The sequence below is a fragment of the Dipodomys merriami genome, unplaced genomic scaffold (assembly GCF_024711535.1).
Source record: "Dipodomys merriami isolate MVZ:Mamm:240054 unplaced genomic scaffold, mDipMer1.0.p SCAF_35, whole genome shotgun sequence".
NCBI lineage: Eukaryota > Metazoa > Chordata > Mammalia > Rodentia > Heteromyidae > Dipodomys > Dipodomys merriami.
In genome coordinates this window covers 12,150,722-12,175,170 of record NW_027205048.1, presented here as the reverse complement: position 1 = coordinate 12,175,170, position 24,449 = coordinate 12,150,722, and the positions used below count along the sequence as shown (strand labels likewise).

Below are 24,449 nucleotides of genomic sequence, written 5' to 3'. Positions count from 1 at the left end.
CCTTTTACTTTCTTTTAACTAGTAAGAAGTGTGGTAGCCCTTTGTACTTGCATAGGTATTTGTACCTAGGAAAAACAAGGGAATCCTGTGCTTTGTCAGTGCTGCTGTGTCACAGAAAAGGTTTGAGTGGCAGCATGGGGACACCACATTTTCTACCCAGCCTTTACCTTTTATGTTCTCTGTCTTCCTCTCACACATCATTTCTTTCCATCCTTCATGTGGAACAGAAGCAATTTTACATTTCTTATTTTCAAATATTAAAATAAGTAAATTGAAGATTTTAATTTTTAAATAATATTTATTTTTAATTGACACACAGTAATTGTATATGCTTATGGGATGCAGTGAGACATTTCAAAATATGTATATCAGGTATAATCTGATCAGAGTAATTGGCAGACTTGTCCCTTAGACTTCTTATTTGGCTCAGTCAAATCCTCTCTACTGGGTCATTTGAAATATTAATTTTAATTGTTGTCAACCACAGTTATCCTCCTGTGCCATAGAACTTTATACATTAATCCTTCAAGCCACCTGTATACCCCTGTACCTGTGTAAACTGTCCCCATCCCCCTGCCGCTCACTGTCCATTCTTCCCTCCCCCTTCCTTTCCCCTTTCTCTGACTTTGCCATTTATCCTTTGGTTTGCTTAGTGTTTCTATAAATAAAATGTTTTTCAATTTAACGTAGATTGTGCAAAGCATAGATGATGGCAACAAAGAGGAAATTTTAAGACTTAGTAACTTAAGTAAAACAGAAGTGTACTAAGCTAATTATGAACTTTTAAAGTGGAGGAAACACTGCTGACTGGTTGTGTTTCTGTGTCTGCGTTTCACAGGCAGAAAATCCCCCTAATGGACCAGAGTGTGGATATGGCTCCTTCCACCAGCAGTACTGGCTTGATGGAAAGATCATTGCCGTAGGGGTGATTGACATCCTTCCACACTGTGTGTCGTCTGTCTACTTGTACTATGATCCTGGTTATTCATTTCTATCGCTGGGGGTCTACTCTGCCTTACGGTAAGATTGCTTTTTGCAGGTGTAATGGGTTACAGAGAACTTCAAATAATTACTCATTTGGTCATATTTCAGAGTAGGGTAGAAATCCTACTTGACAGTATATATAATAGTTTGTTGCTATAATCTTTTATTATACATTGGTATTTATAAACAACACTTGTAAAAAAACTAATGCCATATCTGATGGTAATTTTGTAAGACTTTAATGTTTCCACACATGCCAGTGTATAGGAAACCATTGTTTTGATGCTTCTGGTGTTTTCATCCATTGTTTAAACTCTCGTGTCAATACCACTGAAGTTACTTAAATGTTGTCCCTTAAATGTTGTCATCAGTATCATACATATTCTTCCACTGTCAATTAGAAGTTAATGTGGTATAAATGAATAAAAACCTATGTCTTCTGGAAGAAATGCTGGTTTCCAGTCCCACATTGCCCGAGGAAGGGAAAGCATTTTGAGAAATGTTTCATTAGGCAGTTTTGTGGTTGTACCGTCATTGCAGAGTGTGTGTATACAAACTGGAGTGACATGATGATTCTGGACAGAATTGCTTTATGGTTATGTTGTTGATTGAGCATCATTATGGACATGGAACTATCTCAGGATAAAAGCAGGATGAAAATGCCTGGCTTATATCTTGACTCTGTGACCCTCACTAGAAGATGGTTTTCCTTCTGGACTTGGCTATACATACATACGTACATAACACAGTGCAATTTTTTAATTGTATGAAGATTGGGGTTTTCATGAAAAAACCTTTATTCCTGCTTGTGTGTGTTTGTGTGTGTGTGCACATGTGTGCACCCACACGTGCACTTGCCTGCCACCTGTCAGTGTTCTTGAAAGATGAGTTGTTGAGTTGATAGACAAGGAAACAGGAGACTAACATTTTGAAGGAAAATAAGGAAAGCAGATTAAAAGATGCTAATTTGACTATTGATTTTAATGTATTTCAGTGAACTCTGTTTCATACCCCCCCCCCCAGTTTCTTCAGTTTCTCAAGCAATCCTACAATCAATAGAGTTTTATATTTTCAGGTTTTTATATAGTATGTAAGGGGTTTGTGTGTGTATTTGTGTTTGTGTGTTAGAGAGCATGTGCATGTGTATGTGTGTGTGCCTGTGTTGATATTGAGGTTTGAACTCAAGGCCTTGAGTTCTTGCTTAGCTTTTTTCACTCAAGGCTGGTGCTCTACCACTTGAGCCTTGCTTCTGGCTTTTTACTAGTTAATTGGAATTAATAGGCTCTTGGATTTGTCTTCCCTGGCTGGCTTTGAAATGTGATCCTCAGATATCAGCCTCCTGAATAGCTAGGAATATAGACTATTGTTTGCTCTGCTTGTATTTAAAAATACATATAACTTAAAGATGAATTTTTGGGTTAGCAACTTATCAACAGTGCAAATTTGAACTTGCAAAATAAGCAGAATATTTATTCCATTAAAAATTTCCCTGAGGGGCTGGGAAGGTGGCTCAGTGGTAGAGTGCTTGCCTTGCATGCATGAGGCCCTGAGTTTGATTCCTCAGCACCACATAAGCAAAAAGAAAAAAGCCGGAAGTGGCGCTGTGGCTCAAGTGGTAGAGCGCTAGCCTTGAGCTGAAGAGCTGAGGGACAGTGCCCAGGCCCAGAGTTCAGGCCCCACGACCGGCGGGTGCTGGTGGCTCACGCCTGTAATCCTGGCTACTCAGGAGGCTGAGATCTGAGGATCACGGTTCAAAGCCAGCCCGGGCAGGAAAGTCTGTGAAACTCTTTATCTCCAGTAAACCACCAGAAAACCAGAAGTGGCGCTGTAGCTCAAGTGGTAGAGCGCTAGCCTTGAGCTGAAGAGCGCAGGGACAGCGCCCAAGCCCAGAGTTCAAGCCCCACAACCGACCAAAAAAAAAGAAAAAAAGAAAAAAATTCTCTGAATTTCAAACATCCATACAGCTAAAAGAAGAAAAAAGAAAAAAAAACCCATAAAACCTTCAAGAGTCAAGCAAAAATAAAAGTTTTCCTCATGCTTTAGAAATGCACTCAGGTTCTACTTAGAATTGACTCTGAGAAGTGAGATAAAGAAAGCCAGGTTATATATCTTGGTACTTTTCACCTCTCTTTCTGTAGGATAATAGACATTAAATTTGCACCCAGCTACAAGAATAAGTTATGTATCATACATGCCTGAAAATACTTTCATGTTAATGATAATAATAGTTATTCTTCCTATGTTTATTGGCTTTTGAGTTTTAATGTACTGTTTTATTCTGTTAGCAGCCCAGATGTTTTGAAAATTGGAGGACATAATGAATAATAACCAGACACTGTAGCTTTCTTTAATTTGATGCTTGTAGCTTTCTCTAATTTTATTTGAATTTTAGATCATTACTTTGCCTAATGTACACTCTAAACTTTGTTACCTTATTTTTTTCTCTTTTTAGTGCCAATCCTGGCATTTGAACTCAAGGCCTGGGCACCTTCTAAGGCTAGTGCTCTACCATTTGAGCAACAGCTTCACTTCTGGCTTTTTTGGTGGTAAATTGGGGATGAGAGTCTCATGAACTTTTCTGCCCTGGCTAGCTTTGAACCACAATCCTCAGATCTCAGCCTCCTAGCTAGGATTATAGGTTTGAGCCACCGGCACCCTACTGAACTTTGATGCCTTTTGCTCAAACAATTTGGAAGGCCTTTGGGTGTCTCTTTAGTAATAATCATCTTAGTGTTTTGAAAATTATTTTTCTTTCAGGAGTTGTTTCTTTTTATACTTAATAGTCATATTTTACCAAATATTTACCATCAGATTACATAGAGTTTTTTGTTTTGTTTTTAAAATTGGAGCCAGAATTAACTTTACTTTCATCTTCTTTTGGCAGAGAAATTGCTTTTGCTAGGCAGCTTCATGAACAAACATCTCAGCTTTGCTATTACTATATGGGTTTCTACATTCATTCCTGTGCCAAGATGAAATACAAGGTAAAGTCAATTTTCATGCTTGTGTTTTCATTACAAAAGAGAGATCTTTAATGAACTGTGTCTCAGGGCAGAAGACTGGAGTGTTGAACAAGGATGAGTGGGATAATAAGGAGACCCCTTTGCTATCTCAAGAAATTCACTTCATGTAATGAGAGTCATAATCTTCATCACACTGGCATTGTGATACTGAGATATTTAAGAATATTTCAGAGTTTTTTTTACAATGGGTTTTATGACTGTAGTAAAACCCTTTGATGTTTAGTAAATTGTAGTGGAAAATGAAACCCCAGAGGGGCAGATTTCTCTCCTGCCTCATGTATGAAGCCCTGTAAGTTCATAACATGCGGAGATACATTTAAGGGTCTTCTAGGTAAAGCTGGAGCACTTTGTGTATTTGTTTGTTTGTTTGTTTGTTTTGGGGTCCGGTCATGGGGCCTGAACTCTGGGCCTCGGCGCTGTCCCTCAGCTCTTCAGCTCAAGGCTAGTGCTCTACCACTTGAGCCACAGCGCCACTTCCGGCTTTTTTCTTTTTTCTTATGTGGTGCTGAGGAATCGAACCCAGGGCCTCAGGCATGCAAGGCAAGCGCTCTACCACTGAGCCACCTTCCCAGCCCTGAAGCACTTTGTGTAAAACCATCTCTTAGAGCGGTTAGTAACTGGCCTGGCCACACGTGGGGTTTTCCTCCACAAATTGAACAAGGAAGGAAAAGAGGGGCTTGAGAAAGAGAAGGCATGATAGGCCACACATTTTGAGAAGGAACCTATAAGGAGTTGAGGTAACAGTACCTTTGATATGGATGCCTATCATTTCATTGTACAAATGATAACCAGGGGACTGGAATGACCTTGAAAGCTGGACAGTTGAGAGTCTTTGATTTCAGACCAAAGAATGTGGGAAAAATTTAAATGCGTACACACACACACACACACACACACACACACACACACACACACACACACACACACACACACACACACACACACACACACACACACACACACACACACACACACACACACACACACACACACACACACACACACACACACACACACACACACACCTTCCCCCCCCCCCTGTATATACATATAGAGATATTTTCTACTTCCACATACTTAACCTTTTACTACTGTGTTCTTGAGCTCATTTTTATTTTACAGTGCTAGATCTAAATTAATTTAGTTCAGGGTAGAAAACTCACATGTTCTAGATATTTTAATCCACTTACAAGATTACTTTGTATATTAACCTTCTTCTATTTAGTGTATTTATAGCTGACTTTGGGACTTGCAAGGATTTAGTTTCCAATCTGTCATGTTAGGTGTCCTACTATTCAGTGTTTTATGTGCAGTGTCACAGTATTTCTCCTGGCAAGTTTTTCTTAATTCTGAATTACTCTATTTTAACCCATTTCTCATTTCTAGACGTTAGTAGAAGTGATTTGAGTTCCATTGACCCTTTGCTCTTCATGAAGACTTTGAATTCATATCTCTATGGCCTATAGTTAGACTTCAGTATTTTATGCTCTGTAGTCTTTCTAGGTAGAGCTCCACATGGAAATTCACATCAGTCCATATCTTGCTATAAGTTGAAGATTTCTAAAAATGCCTTCCATGCTGTGTAGTCTGGCTTAATCCAACACAAGCTCATCATAATTACAGCTTAAGGATATATATTAATTAAATTATGTTGCATAAGAGACAGGCTCATGCTTGGTTGCTTTCTTGCTCTCTTTTTATTCATGGGATATATGTTGAGCAATACTAGAAATATATTGCTCAGCAGTGAACAGCACAAATGCCAAATTCTTTCTAAGTACCCCTAAGCTTAATAGTTCTAATCTGATCTACAGTAATAAAAGCATTTCAGGGATTCTAATTCCTCATTTCCAAATCCCCAACTCAGTATGTTGGTTTCAGCACACAGTGAAATTAAGTTGGTTACAACATAAAGTGGAAAGTTGATTTGGGACTCAATTTAAATAAACAAAACTTGAATTTCTTCTAGTATATTATATTCATCTCTTTTCTTCTTGGAGGAGATGATTCTGAAATTTTGTTTGATCCTTTGTGATTTTGTAAATACTGTGAGGTAATAGAATTTTTGAATATTAAATTGAAAGTTTAAAGCCTGTGTTTTCCTAGCACCATTTTTTGAAACTACTTTTGGGCCCTCAAAAACATGTTGATTTTAATTTATGTATTGTCAGTTTAAAAAATATTTCCATTGCATTATGATTGAATCTAAACTAATCCTAGGTAACTAGAGAGTAATGATTTGCTATATTTTAGCTAAAAGTATTATGTTTTGAATAAATATGAAGAAACAGCATGTCTGATTATTAAAAATAGATCTTTTCAAAGCTTTTAACTCCTATTTCCTGCTGGAAAGCAGAAATGCTTTTCTCCCTTTGTGCTCCTCCTGCTTTCACCCTGTTACACTAAAATAAACCCTTTCCAAAAACTTCAAAGCAAAATAAAATAGGTCTTTTTTTTTTTTTTTTTTTAAGCTTTGTGCTCTCACTTGGCTTTTGCACTTATAGCTAGCTCTCTGCCACTTGAACCTCTGCTTCTGGCTTTTTTAAAAAAATACATTTTTTTTGTTTCTTTCTTTAACCTCTCTCTGCTTTCACTTTTTTTTTCCAAATTTTTTATTGTGATTAAGTGGTTACATAAATTTCCCAAATTTCACAGTATTGTGGAATAGTGATGCTTAGTTAAAGTCACAAACACATTCTTTCATGGAGCAAATTGTCTATCATAGTCTATAACATTTATGAGTTCTATGAGCTTTGCAATACAGTTATTTCTTCCACATTGGGTGATATGTACATTTCTTTTGTTTTGCATAGCATCCGCTGTTCCCTCTTTCCACTTGTTCCCTCCCTCACATCGCTGCCATTGTGTTGCTTGGTTCAGTTTGATCAATGTCCAGTGCAGCTGATGGGTCCTGCTGTTGTATGTTTTCCTTGATTCCCTCTAGTTCTGTGTCGTCCTCCTGGTTCCCCTCCAGTGTGCACATATATACCATACATGTGATCATCAGCATGGGGTTATTTAGTAGTGATTCGACCAGATGAGTTGAAGTCCTTTGTTTCTTAAGTCCTGTTAATTTTGTCGTATCACCTAACATTTTGGATTTAACATCCACTAATCAGGGAGACCATGTGCCGTTTGTCTCTTTGCACTTGGCTTACCTTGCTCAACATGATTTCTTCTAGCTCCATCCATTTCCCTGCAAATGCCATTATTTGTCCTTTCTAATGGCTGCATAATATTCCATTGTGTATAGATACCACAATTTTTGGATCCATTCATCTGTGGTGGGACATCTGGGTTATTTCCATATCCTGGCTATTGTGAACAGTGCTGTCCTTGTATACTGGTTCCTGTTGTTCAGGATAGATGCCTAGAAATGGTATGACTGGATCGTAAGGGAGGTCAATATTTAGCTTTCTGAGGACCCTCCAGACTGCTTTCCAAAGTGGTTGTATAAGTGTACATTCCCACCAGCAGTGTAATAGAGTTCCTCTTTCTCTGCATCCCCTCCAGCATTTGTCATTGGCTGACTGTAGGATGTGGGCCATTCTGACTCGGGTAAGGTGGTATCTCAGGGTTGTCTTTATTTGCATTTCCTTCAGAACCAGGGATGGTGAACATTTCCTCATGTGTTTCTTTGCCATTTTTATCTCTTCTTCTGAGAAGTCTCTCTTTAGTTCCCTTGCCCATTTAGTAATTGGTTTGTTAGGTTTGGGAGGGATTATTTTCTTGAGTTCTCTGTATATACTGGGTATTAACCCCTTTTCTGATATACTGCTGGTAAATATTTTTTCCCAATTAGTTAGTTGTCTTTCTAGTTTGGTTGCTATAACTTTAGCTGTGCAGAAACTTTTTATTTTAAGGTAGTCCCATTTGTCAAGTCTCTTTCCAATTTGTTATGACCCTGGGACTCTGTTCAGGAAGTTCCTGCCTGTGCCTATAAGTTCAAGTGTCTCTCTTACTCTGTCCTGCAGTAGTTTCAGAGATTCAGAGTTTGATGTTAAGGTGCATGGTGATAGGCTGGGGTCCACTTTTTTAGTTTTCTGCATGTGGCCACCCAGTTTTCCCAGCAGTGGTTGAAGAGGCTGTGTTTCTTCCACTGTATGTCTTTGGCTCCTTTGTCAAATATCAGCTGACTGTAGGTGTGTGGTTTTACTTCTGGGTCTTCTATTTCATTGGTCTTCGGGTCTGTGGTTTTGCCTGTACTATGCTGTCTTTGTTTTTATGGCTCTATAGTAGAGTTTGAAATCTGGCATCAAGATCCCTCCCATGTTGGTTTTTTTTTTTTTTTTGCCTAGAATTGTTTTGGCTATTCTAGGTCTAAAAAATAATTTTTTAAATCGTTATTATAAAGGTGATATACAGAAGAGTTCCATTTACATAATTTAGGTAATGAGTACATTTCTTTTGGGACAGTGTCATCCCTTACCCTTTTTTCTCCCAGTTTTTCCTTTCCACGCACAAATTGTATAATTCCATGAACAAGTTGTATAGTTAATTTTCAGCATAGTAACTAGGGAGTACCACTGTTGCATTTGTTCACCCTTTGTCTCACCATTCTGTGTCCCTCCCACAATTACTGTCCTAAAGATAGATAAATGAATAAAAACAGCAACAGAGAAAAGCCCCTCTTGTTTCTGTTTCTTGGAGTTCATTTCAATAAATATTATTTTATATGATCAGAGACACATAGGTATTGCAGCTCTGTGTTCCTCCCCTAAGAGCATCCTCCTTTGGTCTCACTGTGTGTGGGTATCTAGAATCCTGTATATTTTATCATGCCCTGGGGTATTGAGATCTAGCTTCCACATAGGAAAGAAAACATGTGACATTGGTCTCTCTGAGCTTGGTTTACCTCATGTAATATGATTTGTTCTAGGTCTATTCATTTCCCTGCAGATGATATAATATTTTTTTCTACTGGCTGTGTAGAATTCCATTGTGTATAAGTACCACATTTTTTGGATTCACTCATCTATCGTAGTCAAGTTTCCATAACTTGGCTATTGTGAATAGAGCAGCAATGAATATGGATATACAAGTGTCTTTATGGTATATATGGCTTGATGTTCTAGGTAAATGCCCAGGAATGGTGTGGCTGGCTAGGTAATAGGGAAGATCCATGTTTAGTATTTTGAGGAACTTCCAGACTGCTATCCAAAGTGGTTGTATTAGTTTATATTCCCACCAACAATGTAGTAGGGTTCCTTTCCCCCCCCACATCTCCGCCAATATTTGTTGTTTGAATTCACAATGTTGGCCAGTCTAACTTGGGTGAGATGGTATCTCAAAATTGTTTTGCATTTCCTTTATGGTCAGGGATGTTGAACATTTCCTCATAGGTTGCTTTGCCATTCTTTCCTCCTTTTCTGAGAAGTCACTCCTTAGTTCCTTTGCCCTTGTAGTGATTGGTTTATTAGTTTTGGAAAGGGTTATTTTCTTGAGCTCCTTGTATATTTTGGATATATTGTTGGTAAAGATCTCCCAGGCTGTTGGCTGTCTTTCTAGTTTCATAACTATGTCCTTTGCTGGGCTGAAACTTTTTATTTTGATGTTATCTCATTTGTCAAGTGTCTCTCCTATTTGCTGTGTCGTTGGGACTTCTTTCAAAAAGTTTCTGCCTGTGCCTGTAAGTTCTATGTTTCTTCTATTCCCTCTTGCAATAATTTCAGGCCTGATGTTGAGGGCTTTGATCCAGTTTGATATTAGGGCACGGAGACAAACAGGGATCTACTTTTAGTTTTCTGCATATGGATTCCCAGTTTTCCCAACATAAATTATTGAAGAATCTGTCTTTTTTCCACTGTATATCTTTGACTCCCTTATCAAATATCAGATAACTGTTAGTATATGGTTTTACTTCTGGGTCTTCTGTTCCATTGATCTTCAGGTCTATTTTTGTGCCAATACTAAGCTGTTTTTGTTATAGCTCTGTAATAGAGATTGAGATCTAGAATTATGATACCACTCACATTGCTTTTTTTTTCCTGGAGTTGCTTTGGCTATTCAAGGTCTTTTGTTGTTTCATGTGAATTTTTGGATTTCTTTCTCTGTCTTGGTAAAGAACTTCATTGGGATTTTGATGGGGATTGTGTTAAATTTGCACATCATTTTTGTTAGTATGGCTGTTTTCACAATATTAATTCTACCTATTCAAGAACATGGAAGGTCTTTCCGTTTCCTGATGTCATCTTTGATTTCTTTCTTCAGGTTTTTATAACTTTCACTATAAGGTTTTTTTGCTTCCTTGGTTAGGTTATTCCCAGGTATTTTATTTTTTTGAGGGTATTGCAAATGGGATTGTTTTCCTGATTTTCCTCTCTGCTTGTATATTGTTGATATATAGAAAGGCTACTGATTTTTGTGGGTTAATTTTATATCTTGCTACTTTAACAAAGTTATTGATCAGCTCCAAGAGCTTAGGGATAGAGTCTTTAGATAGAAAATCGTGTCATCTGCCAATAGGGATAGTTTGACTTCTTTCCCTATGTGAATCCCTCTTATGTCTTTTTCTTGCCTTACTGATCTAGCTAGGAATTCTAGAATTATATTGAAGAGGAGTGGAGAGAGTGGACATTCCCACCTTGTTCCTTATTTTAGGGAGGTAATACATTTTCACTATTGACTATAATGCTGCATTTTGGTCTGTTGTATTATAGTCTATTATTTTGAGGTATGTTCTTTCTATTCCTATTTCTATTCCTTTCTGTTCTTTCTCCAGAGCTTTTAACAAGAATGGATGTTGTATCTTGTCAAAGACTTTCCCTGCATTGATGGAGGTGATCATGTGATTCTTTTTTGGCTCTGTTGATGTGATGTATACATTTGTTGATTTATGTATGTTAAACCAGCCTTGCATCTCTGGTTAAAACCTACTTGATCATAATGTTTGATTTTTTTTTTAATTAGCTGCTGAATTCTGTTGGTGTTAAGTATTAACGAGTTTTGTGTCTGTGATCATCAGAGACATTGGTCTATAATTTTATTTTTTCATTGAAGCCCTACCTGGTTTGGGGATGTGTGTGATAATAAATTCATAGAATGAGTTTGGAATTGACCCTTCTGTTTCTGTTTCACAGAAAATTTGAGGAGTACTGGTGTTCAACTTTAAAATCTTACAGAATTCAACTGTGAATCCATTGGCATCTGGACTTTTCCTTGTTGGAAGACTGCTGCTACTTCTGAATCTCATTACATGTTATGGTTTATATATTCTTGGTTCCTCTTAGCATATTGTACACCTCGAGGAACTTATCCATTTCTACTAGATTTTCCAGTTCGTTTGAGTATAGATTTTGAAAGTCATCCTTCATAATCTTGGGTATTTGTTGTAATGTTTCCTTTGGCATTTCTAATTTTTCTGCTTTGAGTCTCTTCATCAGTTTAACTAATGGTCTGTCAATTTTATTGGTTTCTTTGAAAGAACCAGCTTTTTGTTTCATTGATATTGTGTATAGTTTTTTAGTATTTGTTTCATTGATTTCTGCTCTAATCTTTACTATCTTTCTCTGTCTAGTAGTTTTGAGTTTGGTTTGTTCCTGTTTTTCTAGCAGGTTTAGTGTCATCATGAAGTTATTTACTTGAGCTGTTTTGTTTTTTTTTTCCTTTATGTGTGCCTTTAAAGATGGGAACTTTTCCGCTAAATGCTGCTTTTTGCATATCCCAGAGGTTCCGGTATGATGTGTTTTCATTTTCATTGAATTGTAAGAACTTTCTGATTTCCTCCTTTATTTCTTCAGTAGCCTGCCTATTGTTCAGCAGTGTGTTGTTCAGTCTCCATGTGTTTGAGTGTTTTCTGCAGTATGTTTGGTTGGTGAGAACTAGTTTAATTCCATTGTGGTCAGATAGGATGCAAGAAGTTATCTCTATCCTTTTATATTTGCTTAAGCTTCTTGTGTATCCTAGGATATGATCAGTTTTGGAGAATGTTCCATGGGCTGCTGAGAAGAATTGGATGGTGTTGGGTGAAATATTCTAGATGTCTATTAAGTACATTTGGGTTATGTTGTCATTTAAGTCAGAAGCTGCTTTGTTGATTTTTTGTTTGTTTGACTTGCCCTTTGGTGAGAGTGGAATGTTAAAGTCTCGCAGTATTATTGTGTTGGGGTCTGTCATGTTCTGTAAGAGTGTTTCATGTATTAGGTGCTCCATTGTTTGGTACATAAATATTAACTACTGTGATTTCCTCTTTGTGGATCATTCCTTTTATTCTTATGTAATGACTTTCCTTGTCTCTTTGTACTGTTTTTAATGAGAAGTCTATTTTATCAGATAACAATATGGCTACTTGCATGATGCATTTGCATGAAAGATCCTTTTCTATCCCTTTACTGAGAATTTGTGTTATCTTTGACTTGGGAGATGGGTTTTGGTTGGATATTGTTTTTTGATCCAATCTTCTGTTTTACATCTTTTGGTTGGGGAGTTGAGTCTGTTGATGTTTAACGTTAGTATGGAGAAATATGTCATGTTTCATTTTGTTTTCTTTCAATTTGCTTCTTTCTTCTTGTGTTTACTAGTCTAGTGATTTTTATTTAATGCTGTGTTTCCTTAACTTTATTTTCTTTCAAATTGTATGCTTGCCTTTAGTATCCTTTGTAGTGCTGGTTTATGAATTCCTTAGTTTTAGTGTGTCATGAAAGGTTGTAGTTAGCTGTCAATTGTGGATTTTAGCTTTGCTGGGTACACTAGTTTGGGTTGGCAGTTGTTGTTTAGAACTTGAATTATACTACTCCAGGCTCTCCTTGCATTTAGAGTTTGTGTGGAGAAATCTTCAGTAACCCCAAACTTCTTCCCCTTGTAATAAAAAGTTCCTGCTTTGATTTTGCTGCATTTAAAATTAATTCCTTGTATTTTGTTTTTATTTTTATTTTTGTCAGTCCTAGGGCTTGAACTCAGAGCATGGGCACTGTCCCTGAGCTGCTTTTGCTCAAGGCTCAATGTTGAGCCTTGAGTCACAGTGCCGCTTCAGGTGGCTCAGTGGTAGAGCACTTGCCTTGCATGCTCGAGGCCCTGGGTTTGATTCCTGAGCACACATAAGAAAAAAGCCGGAAGTGGCGCTGTGGCTCAAGTGGTAGAGTGCTAGCCTTGAGCTGAAGAGCTGAGGGACAGCGCCCAGGCCCAGAGTTCAGGCCTCACGACCAGACCCAAAAAAAAAAAAAAAAAAAAAGAGCACTTGCCTTGCTGCTTCCAGTTTTCTTGTGGTTATTTGGAGGTGAGTCTCACAGACATTCCTGCCCAGGCTGGCTTTGAAACGTGATCCTCAGATCTCAGCCTCCTGAATAGCTAGAATGACAGGCATGAGCCATTGGCACCTGGCTATGCACCTGGCTATTTCTTTGTATCATAAACCCCAAGTTTTCACTAGGATGTGTCTAGAAGTATTTCTTCTCGGTTTCTGTCTTCTAGGAGTTCTGTATGCTTCTTTCAAGTGAGATTCTATTTCTTGGGGTTGGGGATGTTTTCTGTTACTATTTTGCTCTGTTATTATTATTTTTTCTTTCGGTTGTGGGGCTTGCACTCTGGTCCTGGGCTCTGTCCTTCAACTCTTCAGCTCAAGGGTAGCACTCTACTATTTGAGCCACTTGAAGTTTTCTAATAGTTTGTTGGAGGTAAGAGTCTCACAGACTTTCTTGCCCAGGCTGGCTTTGAACCGCGATCCTCAGATCTCAACCTCCTGAGTAGTATGATTACAAGCGTGAGATGTCAGCACCCGGCTTCTGTTATTATTTTTTTAAGTAGGTTTTCAATGGCATTAGTTTTGAATTCTTCTCCCTCATTTAATCCCAATTATATATTGATTTGATCTTTTGGCTGAATTTGCCAGTTCTTGAATGTGTCCTAGATAGGTTCGGAGTGTTTCTTTTCCATGCCTTTTGATTTTTTTGTTCTAATTCCTCTGCTTTATCCTTAATTCCTTATTTTCTACTTATTCTGTTGCCTGTGCGGTCAGCTGTGCTTTGCAAAAAGGAGATAGAGCCTTTCATGTTTCTAGCTCTTTATGTCAATTTTTGGGGTGCTAATCTAGTCTTTTTTTGGGGGGGTCCGGTCGTGGGGCCTGAACTCTGGGCCTGGGCGCTGTCCCTCAGCTCTTCAGCTCAAGGCTAGTGCTCTACCACTTGAGCCACAGCACCACTTCCGGCTTTTTTCTTTTTGCTTATGTGGTGCTGAGGAATCGAACCCAGGGCCTCAGGCATGCAAGGCAAGTGCTCTACCACTGAGCCACCTTCCCAGCCCTAATCTAGTCTTTTCATTGAGGTATGTGATGTTTTTTTCTCCATGCCTTCTTGGACAGGCTGTATTTTCTTGGTCATTCCTTCCTTATATTCTTCTGTTTGCTTTTTAATTGATTGTTTTGTTTTCTAGGCCAGTTCTCTCATCATTGCTTTAGTTCTTTTGTTCCCCATTTCTTCTTCACTCTCATTAGATTCCTTGCCTGAGTTGTTGTTGGTTTTTGAGAGTGGCATGTTGTCTTGATTGCCCATGAATTTTGTATTTTTTCCATATGGTTTATGCATTTGGATTCAGGGACTGTAGGGGTTGTTCAGTATTTGTACTAGGTTCAGTGGTGGTGGGATATGGTTCACTGGATGGATCCCTGTCAGACTTTGCACTTGTCAGCTTTCAGCCAAGTGGTACAAGTAGTTTAATGGGTCTAGGCCTGATGTTAGAGCCCTGAGGAGGGTTTCCATGTGGTTGGGTGCAGTGGTCTAGTCTCAGGACCCAGATTCGGGCCTGGTGGAGGGGTCTTACATAGTGGGGTGTGGTAATCTAGCGTCCCAGGCCCCTTGGGGCCCGGAGGTTGGTTCCTGCAATGAGTGGCATTGTGGTCTAGCATCTGGACCTGAATTCTGGCCCAGTGACTGCTTCTAGCAAGGTTGGATGCGGTGTTCTAGTATCCCGACACAGATTCAGGCTTAGCAGCAGAGTCACACAATGTAGGGCCTTGTGGTCTAGTGTCCTGACTTGGGTTTGGGCCTAGCAACAGGTTCCCACAATGTGGATGGGATGTGGCAATCTTGTACCCCAGTCTTGGGTCTGGACCAGCATCTCGTTCCCACAGTACTGGGCATGGTAGTCTAGGGTCCCGACTTGGATATAGACCAATAGTGGGGTGCTGCAACATGGGGTGCAGCATTCTAGCTATGTGAATTCGCTCTAGTGACAGGGTACCGTATGGAGGGGCAAGACAAGTTTAATGGTTCCCCTGTGTACACACTAGTTTTGTTGTTTTTAAGACTGTTGGACCTTGTAGTTCTTTAGCTTGGGGGTAGGGTTGTGTCCCGTTGAACTTTCTTGGGTACCTGTGGTGGGAGAAAGAGCTCAGCCTCTTTTCTTCCCGTGTAGCATCCCTTCCTGGGCAGGAGGGAAGGGGGTCTGGGCCAAGCACTCTGGGTCACTACCTCCCATGGGAGGCGTTCCCAGGGCTGGTTCTGAGCCAACCAGCAGTATTGTGGTGAAACTTGTGTGTGTCTGATGTGGGTCTCTCATGTCTGTTCCACAGTTCTGGACCTTCAGTCAGGGTGGCACTGTAGCCCAGATTGAGGCTTAGCCTTGCTGAGGATGGGAGATGGAAGATGTGCTTCACAGTTTTCTGTCCTTGTGTACACAAGGGTTAAGTTTTTTGTTCTTGTGATTGCCTGTCTGCTTCTGTTTTCCTTGTTGTCATTCTCTTGAAATGAAGTGCCTGTTAGGACCCTAAATTGTTTTTATTGGAGACCTGGGATGGTTCCTGTTGCTGCTGCAACATCTTGCTGTTTTTCTGCTTCTGGATTTTTGCAGGTAAACTGGAAATAAGACCATGATTCTTAAATTTCAGCTTCCTGTATAGCTAGGCTTGTAGGTGTGAACCATCAGCACCCAACTAAAGAAAATAGATTTCTCAATCAAAAATTGTTCTTTACAAAGCGTAACATAGGTTTTGCGTCAAGCACAAACATTTGTCATTGCTGGTTGAAAATCTAGAACTAATGACCATCAAAAAAAAAGGACTCACAGGTAATGAATTGCACCCTATTGTAAAATATTACACAAGATTGAATGGGGGGAAATTTAACAAGTAACTACAATCATGAAAGTTATTTTTTCTTCCACTATTACTGAAGCATTAGTAATTGCATGGAAAATCTACAGAAGTGTTTTCTTCTTGATATCAGTATAAAGGAGTATATATTATTTTTTTACCCAGGAGTAACAGTCTTAATAACTACAAAGCAACAGACTCTTAGTTGTTTGGTATGTGCTGAACAGATGTGTCTCAGTGCAGACTCTTTCCTTAAAGTTTACAAAGGGATGCAGGTATTTACAGTACAGTTCATAAGGAAGTACCAAATGCCACTGAGCTTGCTTGAACCTACATTAATGTTTCATTTAGATTTTTCTTGTGTAGATTAGGACATATGAAATAGAATGTTTGTTAGATGGTATAACATCAGTTCCAGTATTTAACAACTGGTCAAAAGTTTACAAAGAGCTTTTAAAAAAAAAATTGTACTGCTTTTATTGGGTAGCAAGTTATCATGAAGGCATGCTGAAGTGATGAGTCTGTATTGATGTGTAAAGAGGGTTTCCAGAGGCAGCCACCCCTGCTCCTTACCTCTGTGTGTTCTCCACCCATCAGAGTTAGAGTCCATTTTCCTCCTGGTGACTTTCTCATGGATACTGGCAAAGTAACTGCCTGGATTTGGGACTTATAGACTAATGTCATTCACCACTTCTGTCTTTGGAGCCAGACACTGCGGAGAAGGTCCAACTACTACTCTGTTGGAGAAAGAGGTCACATGTGAGGCCTAAAGCCATCTTGCATGTTTTAGTTCCAGAGAAGCTTCTAGCTGAATGAAAATGCATGATTAAACCAGAGGAACACCACCGGTTGTATTCTAGCCAATTCATGGGATCATGAGGAGTAATGAATTACTATTTTAAGTCACTGTGTTTTGTAGTGGTTTGTTACTCAGCAGTGGATGACTCAAACACATATTATAGGGATGCAGATTATACCTTTTCCTCATGTTGAGCTATACAGGCTCAAATCCTATATTGAGCTGATCTGAGCAATTTCTGAGGCTCAAAAGAAAAATCAGAGTTCTGGCAGAATCATTTAATTTGCATATGTAGGCAGACAAGAGATGTACTTTTTGGCTTAAAAGAATTCATCTTTGTGTAAAACATTTTATTTAATCATTTACTTGAGTCTACAAGGCATCTTCACATCTCGACAGATTTTGGTTTTGCTTGCCTTGCTAATGATGAACACTGCAAGATGGAATCACCATGTGGTCATATTCATAGTTGCATAAACAGCATGTGTTAGGGTAAATTCTCCTAAGTACTAGTGGTTTTCTAGTTTATAGCTGTTACAGTTGTTCATATCCTATTCTCTAAAAGGCTTTATTGGGTTCTTTTAGTTTTACTAAGAATAGTGTTCATGCAATCATGAACACTATAGTCAGTTATGTTTTCTCTGTGGCTTTAGTCAGTAAAAAAAAAAATGATGAAATCTGGTAAACAGAGTCATGAACAAAAGGAAAGTCTCTTGACATGTGTTGTTAGTACCATACTTTTGTGGTATTTTAGTATAACCCTGTGTCAGGTTGGGGACCCAGGACATGTCTGAAATGAATGGAAATCTGTTTTCAATGTTGGAGAGTCTCCTGGAAGTTCTTTCTGCTGAAGTGGAAGAGAACAAGTTCTATTGGCTGATGTCCTCAAGGTGCTAGTCCCTTTTTGGTCTGCTCTTCTTTCACACAATTCCAAGGTGGTTGCTGCCCTTTGAGAATCTCAGTCTAATAGCAGTGATTAGTATCAGAAAGAATAATTCCTTATCCTCTCTATTAAATTGTATTTTATGATTAAGTACATGTAATGCAGCATTACTCTCTGAAGTGCTCTTTAACATATATTTAATACATTGTTGTTCACCTCCCATCTCAAAAGACTTTCTCATGACAGCAGCTTCTCGTTCCTCCTTGTCCACAGCCCTTGAACACTTGACTACTTTCAGTGCCTTACATGAGTGGAATCAGTCAGCTGTATAATCATTTAATATGCTCTCAAGGTTCATCTATGTTATAGCATGTGTCAGGATTTCCTTCCTGTTTAAAGCTGAATAATTTCCCTTTGTGTAGTTATATACCACATTTTGTCCATCTGTTCATCTCTTAGGTTTGTGGGCTGGCCCTGGCCTCTGGCTCTTATGGAGAATATTGCCATAAACATGAATGTACAAATAACTTCAGGACCTGGGTTTCACTTCTTTGGGCTTTAATTCTCTCTTTGACGTTTGTTTTCCGTTGTTGTGATACCTTTTCACATTCCTGCCTTGTGTACACAGTAGTTCCAGTTTTTTTTCATCCTGGCAGACATTTGCTATTTTGAGTTTGCTTGATTGATTTTATGTTAGCCATCCTGATGGGGATGACCTGTATCACTTCTTAAAATCAAGGAAACCTGTATCGCAAAGCCTCCTAACCCGCCTTACACATTTCCCTTGTCAGAGTCTGGTGCCTTGTCTTTGTCACCTAATCACTAAAATGGGATGCCAGTAACTCAGAGTAAGAATTTAAAAAAGAAATAGAAAACTGCTTTCTGGAATATAAGGAAAAGTAATTGATTACATTTCCTTCTGCCTGTTGTCAGAATTTGCTAACTGAGCTGTTGGTTTATGCACGTGTGTGTGTGTGTAAATTTAATGGAGCTTTCTATTGGTATAATTATATATCATTATAAAAGTATATATCATTTGCTATTGGTATAAACATGTATCATTCTTAACTTTGTCACCTCTGTTGTGTGAAATGAGCCTTAATTATTAGAATGAGTCTTTTCAGCTTTTGTTTAAGTTATAAGTTTACACATAGTGATAATCTTGGTATTTATTTCCTCTTAATAATCATTCCATCTTTGGCACATTCTGTTTTAGAATTTTATATTTAGTTTGTTTCACATCAAATTATGTTTTTGATTTTGGAGGGTTTTTTGTTGTTGTTTTTTGGATGGTTGAGGGGCTGAACTCAGCTCAGGGTCAGGTGCTGTCCCTGAGCCTCTTTGTATTCAAGGCTAGCTCTACTACTTTGAACCACAGTACCACTTCCAGTTTTCTGGTGGTTAATTGGAGATAACAGTCTCACAAGGGGACTTTTCTGCCTGGGCTGGCTTTGAACCATAATCCTCAGATCTCAACTCCTGAGTAGCTAGGATGACAGGCGTGATACACTGGCACCTGGCTTAGAATGTTTTTGCTTTGTTTTGTTCTTGCTTGGGCTTAAACTCAGGGCCTAGGTGCTGTTCTTGAGCTATTGTGTGCAAAAATTACAATTTTTAAAAAAGTTTTACTTCCCTTTTTGTAGTTATGCTAGGAAATGGTTCTTTGCCTCCTTATGTATTTTACTTTGAACATTTTGGGCTCAGTAGAGCTTTTTTTTGGTGTTTGTTTGTTTTCTTTTCTGATGCTAGTCTTCTGGCTTGATGTCAGGTCCTGTGTACTGTCCCAGAGCTTTTTTGTGCAAGGCTAGTGCTCTATCATTTGAGCCAGAGCTCCACTTTTGGCTTTTTGGTGATTAATTGGAGATGAGTCTAATGGACTTTGTAACTCTACCCAGCTTTGAACTGCAGTAATCAGATTTCAGCCTCCTGAGTCGCTAGGATTACACACAGCTTCACTAAAACTTTTTTTTTTAATGTGTTGTCTTATGGTTTTCTACTATTTACTACTTTCATCTGAAGCTTCTTTGTTATTATTTTTGACCTGCCCCATATATTTAAAAATGATTTGATTAGCTTTAAAAAAAAAGAATATATAGCAGTTAGGTATAATTTAAATTTTTTTTTCTCTCATAGTCTCAGAATGCTGCTGAGAAGCCTCTCATGATCTGAACAAGATATTTTGACAGAGTTCTTTATACAGACCTATGTGCAGGCCAAAGTAAACATAGTGATTACAGGCAGTCTGCTTCAATATCATGACATTGCTAGATGTCAGATAGTGGAACCATTAGAAAGGGTTCAGAAATGACAGTCAAGAAGCAAAAGGTTAATTCATCTGATCATCCCTGTATTGAATGCCTCAGCATGAGTGTGGTCAAACAGCACTCCTGGAATGCCACAGGACTTTGCTCAAAAGAAGTACTTGGCATTACTGTAGGAAAGCACCTACCCTCCTCACCCCCCAAAAAAATACTGAATTGCTGTTAACAGAGCTGCATCTGCAAAATTGTGGGCTAGTGACATCTGCATGAGTCCAGGCTTTGCTATATTTCCTGAGCAAACAAACCAGGAAATGTTACTTTGCTTCAGTCTGGAGGCCCAGGGTGATACACATGGTCTCTGTGTGCTGCTGACCAGAGAGGAATACAGATGATCTCAGCAGCTAGCCACAGCACTGAGCGGAATCCTGGACTCTTGATTCCACATCTGTATTATCTTTAATGTCAAGTGTCCTAGGGATTAGACATAGTTTAAAAAAAAAAGTTACTGCAGAGTAATTATAGTAAGAGATTTTTATTTATGCCTCCTGCAGGCCACAGAGGTAAAAGACTTCTGGTTCCCATCATAAATTCTTGTTTCCAAAATTGTCATATGTGAAAATATGCCAATTTAGAGGCAAAAATATTTCCTTGAAGTTCATCTGTTCCAGGATTCTCTTTATAGATGGAAACATTGAAACTCAAGATAGTTAACCCAGAGGTTGTTTTAACTCCCATTTGAATTTTAGCAGCATTAAGGAGAGTTTAAACTTAAGCGTTGGCATTCATGCTTTAGGATAAAGTATATTTATTTTTGCAGTTTGGAGTATCCTAAAATGCTTTGCCATATTAATTAAAAGTAAATGTTAACTGGAGGATAAAATACGTTTCATCATGTGCCATATTTTCTCCCATCTTGTTGCTCATCTCTCTATACTGAAACTGAGCTTGGGAAGTATGTGATCCCCAAGCATTGAAAAATATCAATCATCCTTGCTGCTTTTGGAAAATACTAATCATGAGCCGAGCCCCACCCTGACTCACCAAGCCAAAGCTTGCCTGCTTTCTTAGCACAGAACATTGGCAGCCCATTGCTGTTTTGTGTACCATGAACCTCCAGTCTGAGGTCTGTGCTGTCCACTGCACCTGAAATTCACTTATCCCTACACTTGCAGGTGAGAACTCACTGCAAGTTCCTGCACCAGTTCTTCTGGAAATCACTCTCAATATCTTTCCCACTTCACCTTTAACAACCGAAACTAGGAGTAATCTTTCTGCTTCTGAGAGTTCTCATTCTTAAGTGCCTTTTCTGCAACTCTCTCTGGGCTTTTAACCTTGATGTAAGAAGAGGGTCTGCTCTGCGCAAAATAGCCTTCTAGATGCCAAGGCAAAAAAGGATGATCAGACATGTCCCCTACTTTTCAGTCCTCAGACCAATTGTGTCCAGAAAATTAATTGATAAGTAGAAAGCACTCACTGATGTTCATTGGCATGCATTGCATATGAAAGGCAGAGTTACTCTTAGAAGAGTGCATATCATTGCAGTGTTGTGATTGCTAGTTCACTTTTGCTTTGTTTTAATGTATCATTATCCCTTTTAAGTACAATCCATTCACCTACTTATCTACTTGCTATCTGTCCTTAAATTTTCTAACTCATGATTTGAAATAAGTTTTATAGTCATAACTATGCATGTACATTATACTTACATAGCTTAAGCAAAGGAAATGATTTAGATTCTTAAATACCTAAGAGTCTTAAATTTCTCGCGTATTGTATCTTGGGCTCTTAGACTCACATGTCATAATAGAGTAGTCTATATTTCAAACATGTATAAAATAAAGAACAGGTTTTTGGTGTTGTTTTTTTTTTAATGTTCACATACAATCATTACTTGCTGTGAAGAATTCAAAGTCAAATACCACAATTTGGGTACCTGCCTTTGTTGTTGCTCTAAATTACTCTCGAGTATTTTTAAATTTGCTGTTAAAAATTACTGAAATTATGCTGGGAAGGTGGCTCAGTGGTAGAGCACTTGCCTTGCATGCCTGAGGCCCTAGGTTCGATTCCTCAGCACCACATAAGCAAAAAGAAAAAAGCCGGAAGTGGCGCTGTGGCTCAAGTGGTAGAGTGCTAGCCAAGAGCTGAAGAGCTGAAGAGCTGAAGGACAATGCCCAGGCCCAGAGTTCAGGCCCCACGACTGGACCCCCCCCAAAAAAAAAAAATTACTGAAATTAGCTGGGCACCAGTGGCTCTCGCCTGTAATCCTAGCTACTAAGGAGGCTAAGATCTGAGGATCAAGGTTCAAAGCCACCCTGGGCAAGGATGTCCGTGAGACTCTTTTTTTTTTTGGTCAGTCATGGGGCTTGAACTCTGGGCCAGAGTGCTCTCCCTCAGCTCTTCAGCTAAAGGCTACTGCTCTACCACTTGAGCTACAGTGCCACTTTCAGTTTTCCTGGTTGTTTATTGGAGATAAGAGTTTCATGGACTTTCCTTGCCCAGGCTGGATTTGAACTGAGATCCTCAGATCTCAGTCTGCTGAGTAGCTAGGATTACAGGCATGAGCCACCGGCACCAGGCTTTTGTGAGACTTTTTTTTTTCTGGTCATGGGGCTTGAACTCTGGGCCTGGGCACTGTCCCTCAGCTCTTTAGCTTAAGGCTAGTGCTCTACCACTTGAGCCACAGTGCTACTTCTGCTTTTCTGGTGGTTTATTGGAGATAAAAGTTTCATGGACATTCTTGCCTGGGCTGGCTTTGAACTGTGATCTTCACATCTCAGCCTCCTGAGTAGCTAGGATTACAGGCATGAGCCAGTGGTGCCCAGCAGAAATAGAGTTTTTGTCTTTACATGCTAGTGTTTTTGCTAGACTCTTGGATGTTGAGCTGTTTATAAACTCAATACTGAAATTTAGCAGTTAATATAATATTTCAGTCTTCTCAAGAATCAACTTAGTTTTGGAAAGGAAATTAAAGTTTTGGTTGTAGATTTTAACTATGCAGGGTTTTATGTGAGATAGTTTTAATCCCTTTGTTTTAGGGCCCTACAGTTAGATCCATCCATGATACTGTTAGAAGAATCCACTATGGACTTGGGCTGTGCTGTTCTCTTCTTCTCTTGTATAACATGTTTGTACTTCTCTGCTGAGTTGAGAACTTGTTTCTTTATCCTCCCTTCCTCTATTCCTATTCCTCCTTTTCAGGATTGCTTTCTCTGAAATCTCACCTGACACTTACTTGTGTATTGTTTTTGCAACTGCTTACATGTTGACATCAGCATTTATTCTATTGCATTGTAAGTGCTTGCTTGCCCATCTATCTGTCTCATTAGAGTCTTAAGCTTCCAGAGAGTTAGAATTTGAGCTCATTACGTGCTTTATAGTAGATCTTCAATAGCTTTGGTTAGGTAGAAATAGATATAAGGATAATGAATCATTTGGTTACTTGTTAGGTGAAAAATGAGTGTCTATGTTAAATAAAATTGCTTTGATTGGCATTTCTACTGCATAATTTTTATAACTTTGGTAATATTAATCAAATATAAGTTTACTATAAGAAGATTTCTTTCTTAAGCAATGAAAAAGCTGTTATGTTTGGGTTGTCAGATAAATGAACAATGGAGATCCTGCTACATTTGTATTTTTCTTCAGATTCTTTTGAGGCATTGCAATTAATTTTGAAGCAGTCATATTTTGCATATTATATGGGCAATAATTTGAGTTAAAGGTTTATTTTCAAATAGATTAGAAGTATTTCTAGATTATTCCATTTATATTACTGTTACAAAAACACTTAAGACAATATTTAGAAACAACAAGTTGACTTCACTCTCTGGAGTCTGGGAGTTCAAGATTAAGGTACTGCGGTTTCTGTGTCATGTGAGGGTGGCACTCTGCATTGAGACAGCACCTTGTCTATCGTGTATTCATAGCGCAGAGGAGGGGGAAGACAAAGGGGTCCAGTGCCTCCTGTTACATATGGGGCAGCAAAAGGGATGTAGGCTGGTTTCCTCCAGCATTTCCTCCACCTTTAGTTTGCTTTGAGACAGGGTTTTGCTGTCTGGCTTCAGCTGCCTGTGAGCTCAGGCTAGCACCAGGCCTCTTAAGGGCTGGAATTATAGTTGTGTGCCATTGCACTTGGCTTCTTCAGACCCTTAAACACATCATCAGTCTGTTCACAAAAGTGGAGCCCTCATGATTTTCAAGAGACCTGCCTTTTTACCTTTTTAGTTAGGCATTAGTGTGAATTTTGGAGGAGACTTGTTTAAACCCTAGCAGTATTTAATGAAATAATACCTACTATAAATAAAACCCTTAAAATGACTACTAGAATATAGTACAAAATAGTTTTTTTCTAGGGAGTATGTTTTGGCTAAATAGCATCAACTTGTTTCACTATATAATATATTAGCTGTAGAAGAGCAATGAGGTGAAATGAATAGGAACCCACTATGTGTTCCCCTTCTACTTACCCCCAAACAGT

At 38.8% G+C, this 24,449-nt stretch overlaps 1 protein-coding gene across 8 annotated transcripts in view; it reads left to right on the top strand.

The window, feature by feature from the left end:
- Ate1 (arginyltransferase 1) overlaps window positions 1-24,449 on the top strand; it is a 106,319-nt gene that overhangs the window by 45,085 nt on the left and 36,785 nt on the right. For all 8 annotated transcript variants that reach the window (XM_069988195.1, XM_069988193.1, XM_069988199.1 and 5 more), the window contains 2 exons: window positions 839-1,020; window positions 3,869-3,968. In XM_069988195.1, coding sequence (XP_069844296.1) covers window positions 839-1,020; window positions 3,869-3,968 — 282 coding nt within the window. The remainder of the gene's footprint in view (window positions 1-838; window positions 1,021-3,868; window positions 3,969-24,449) is intronic.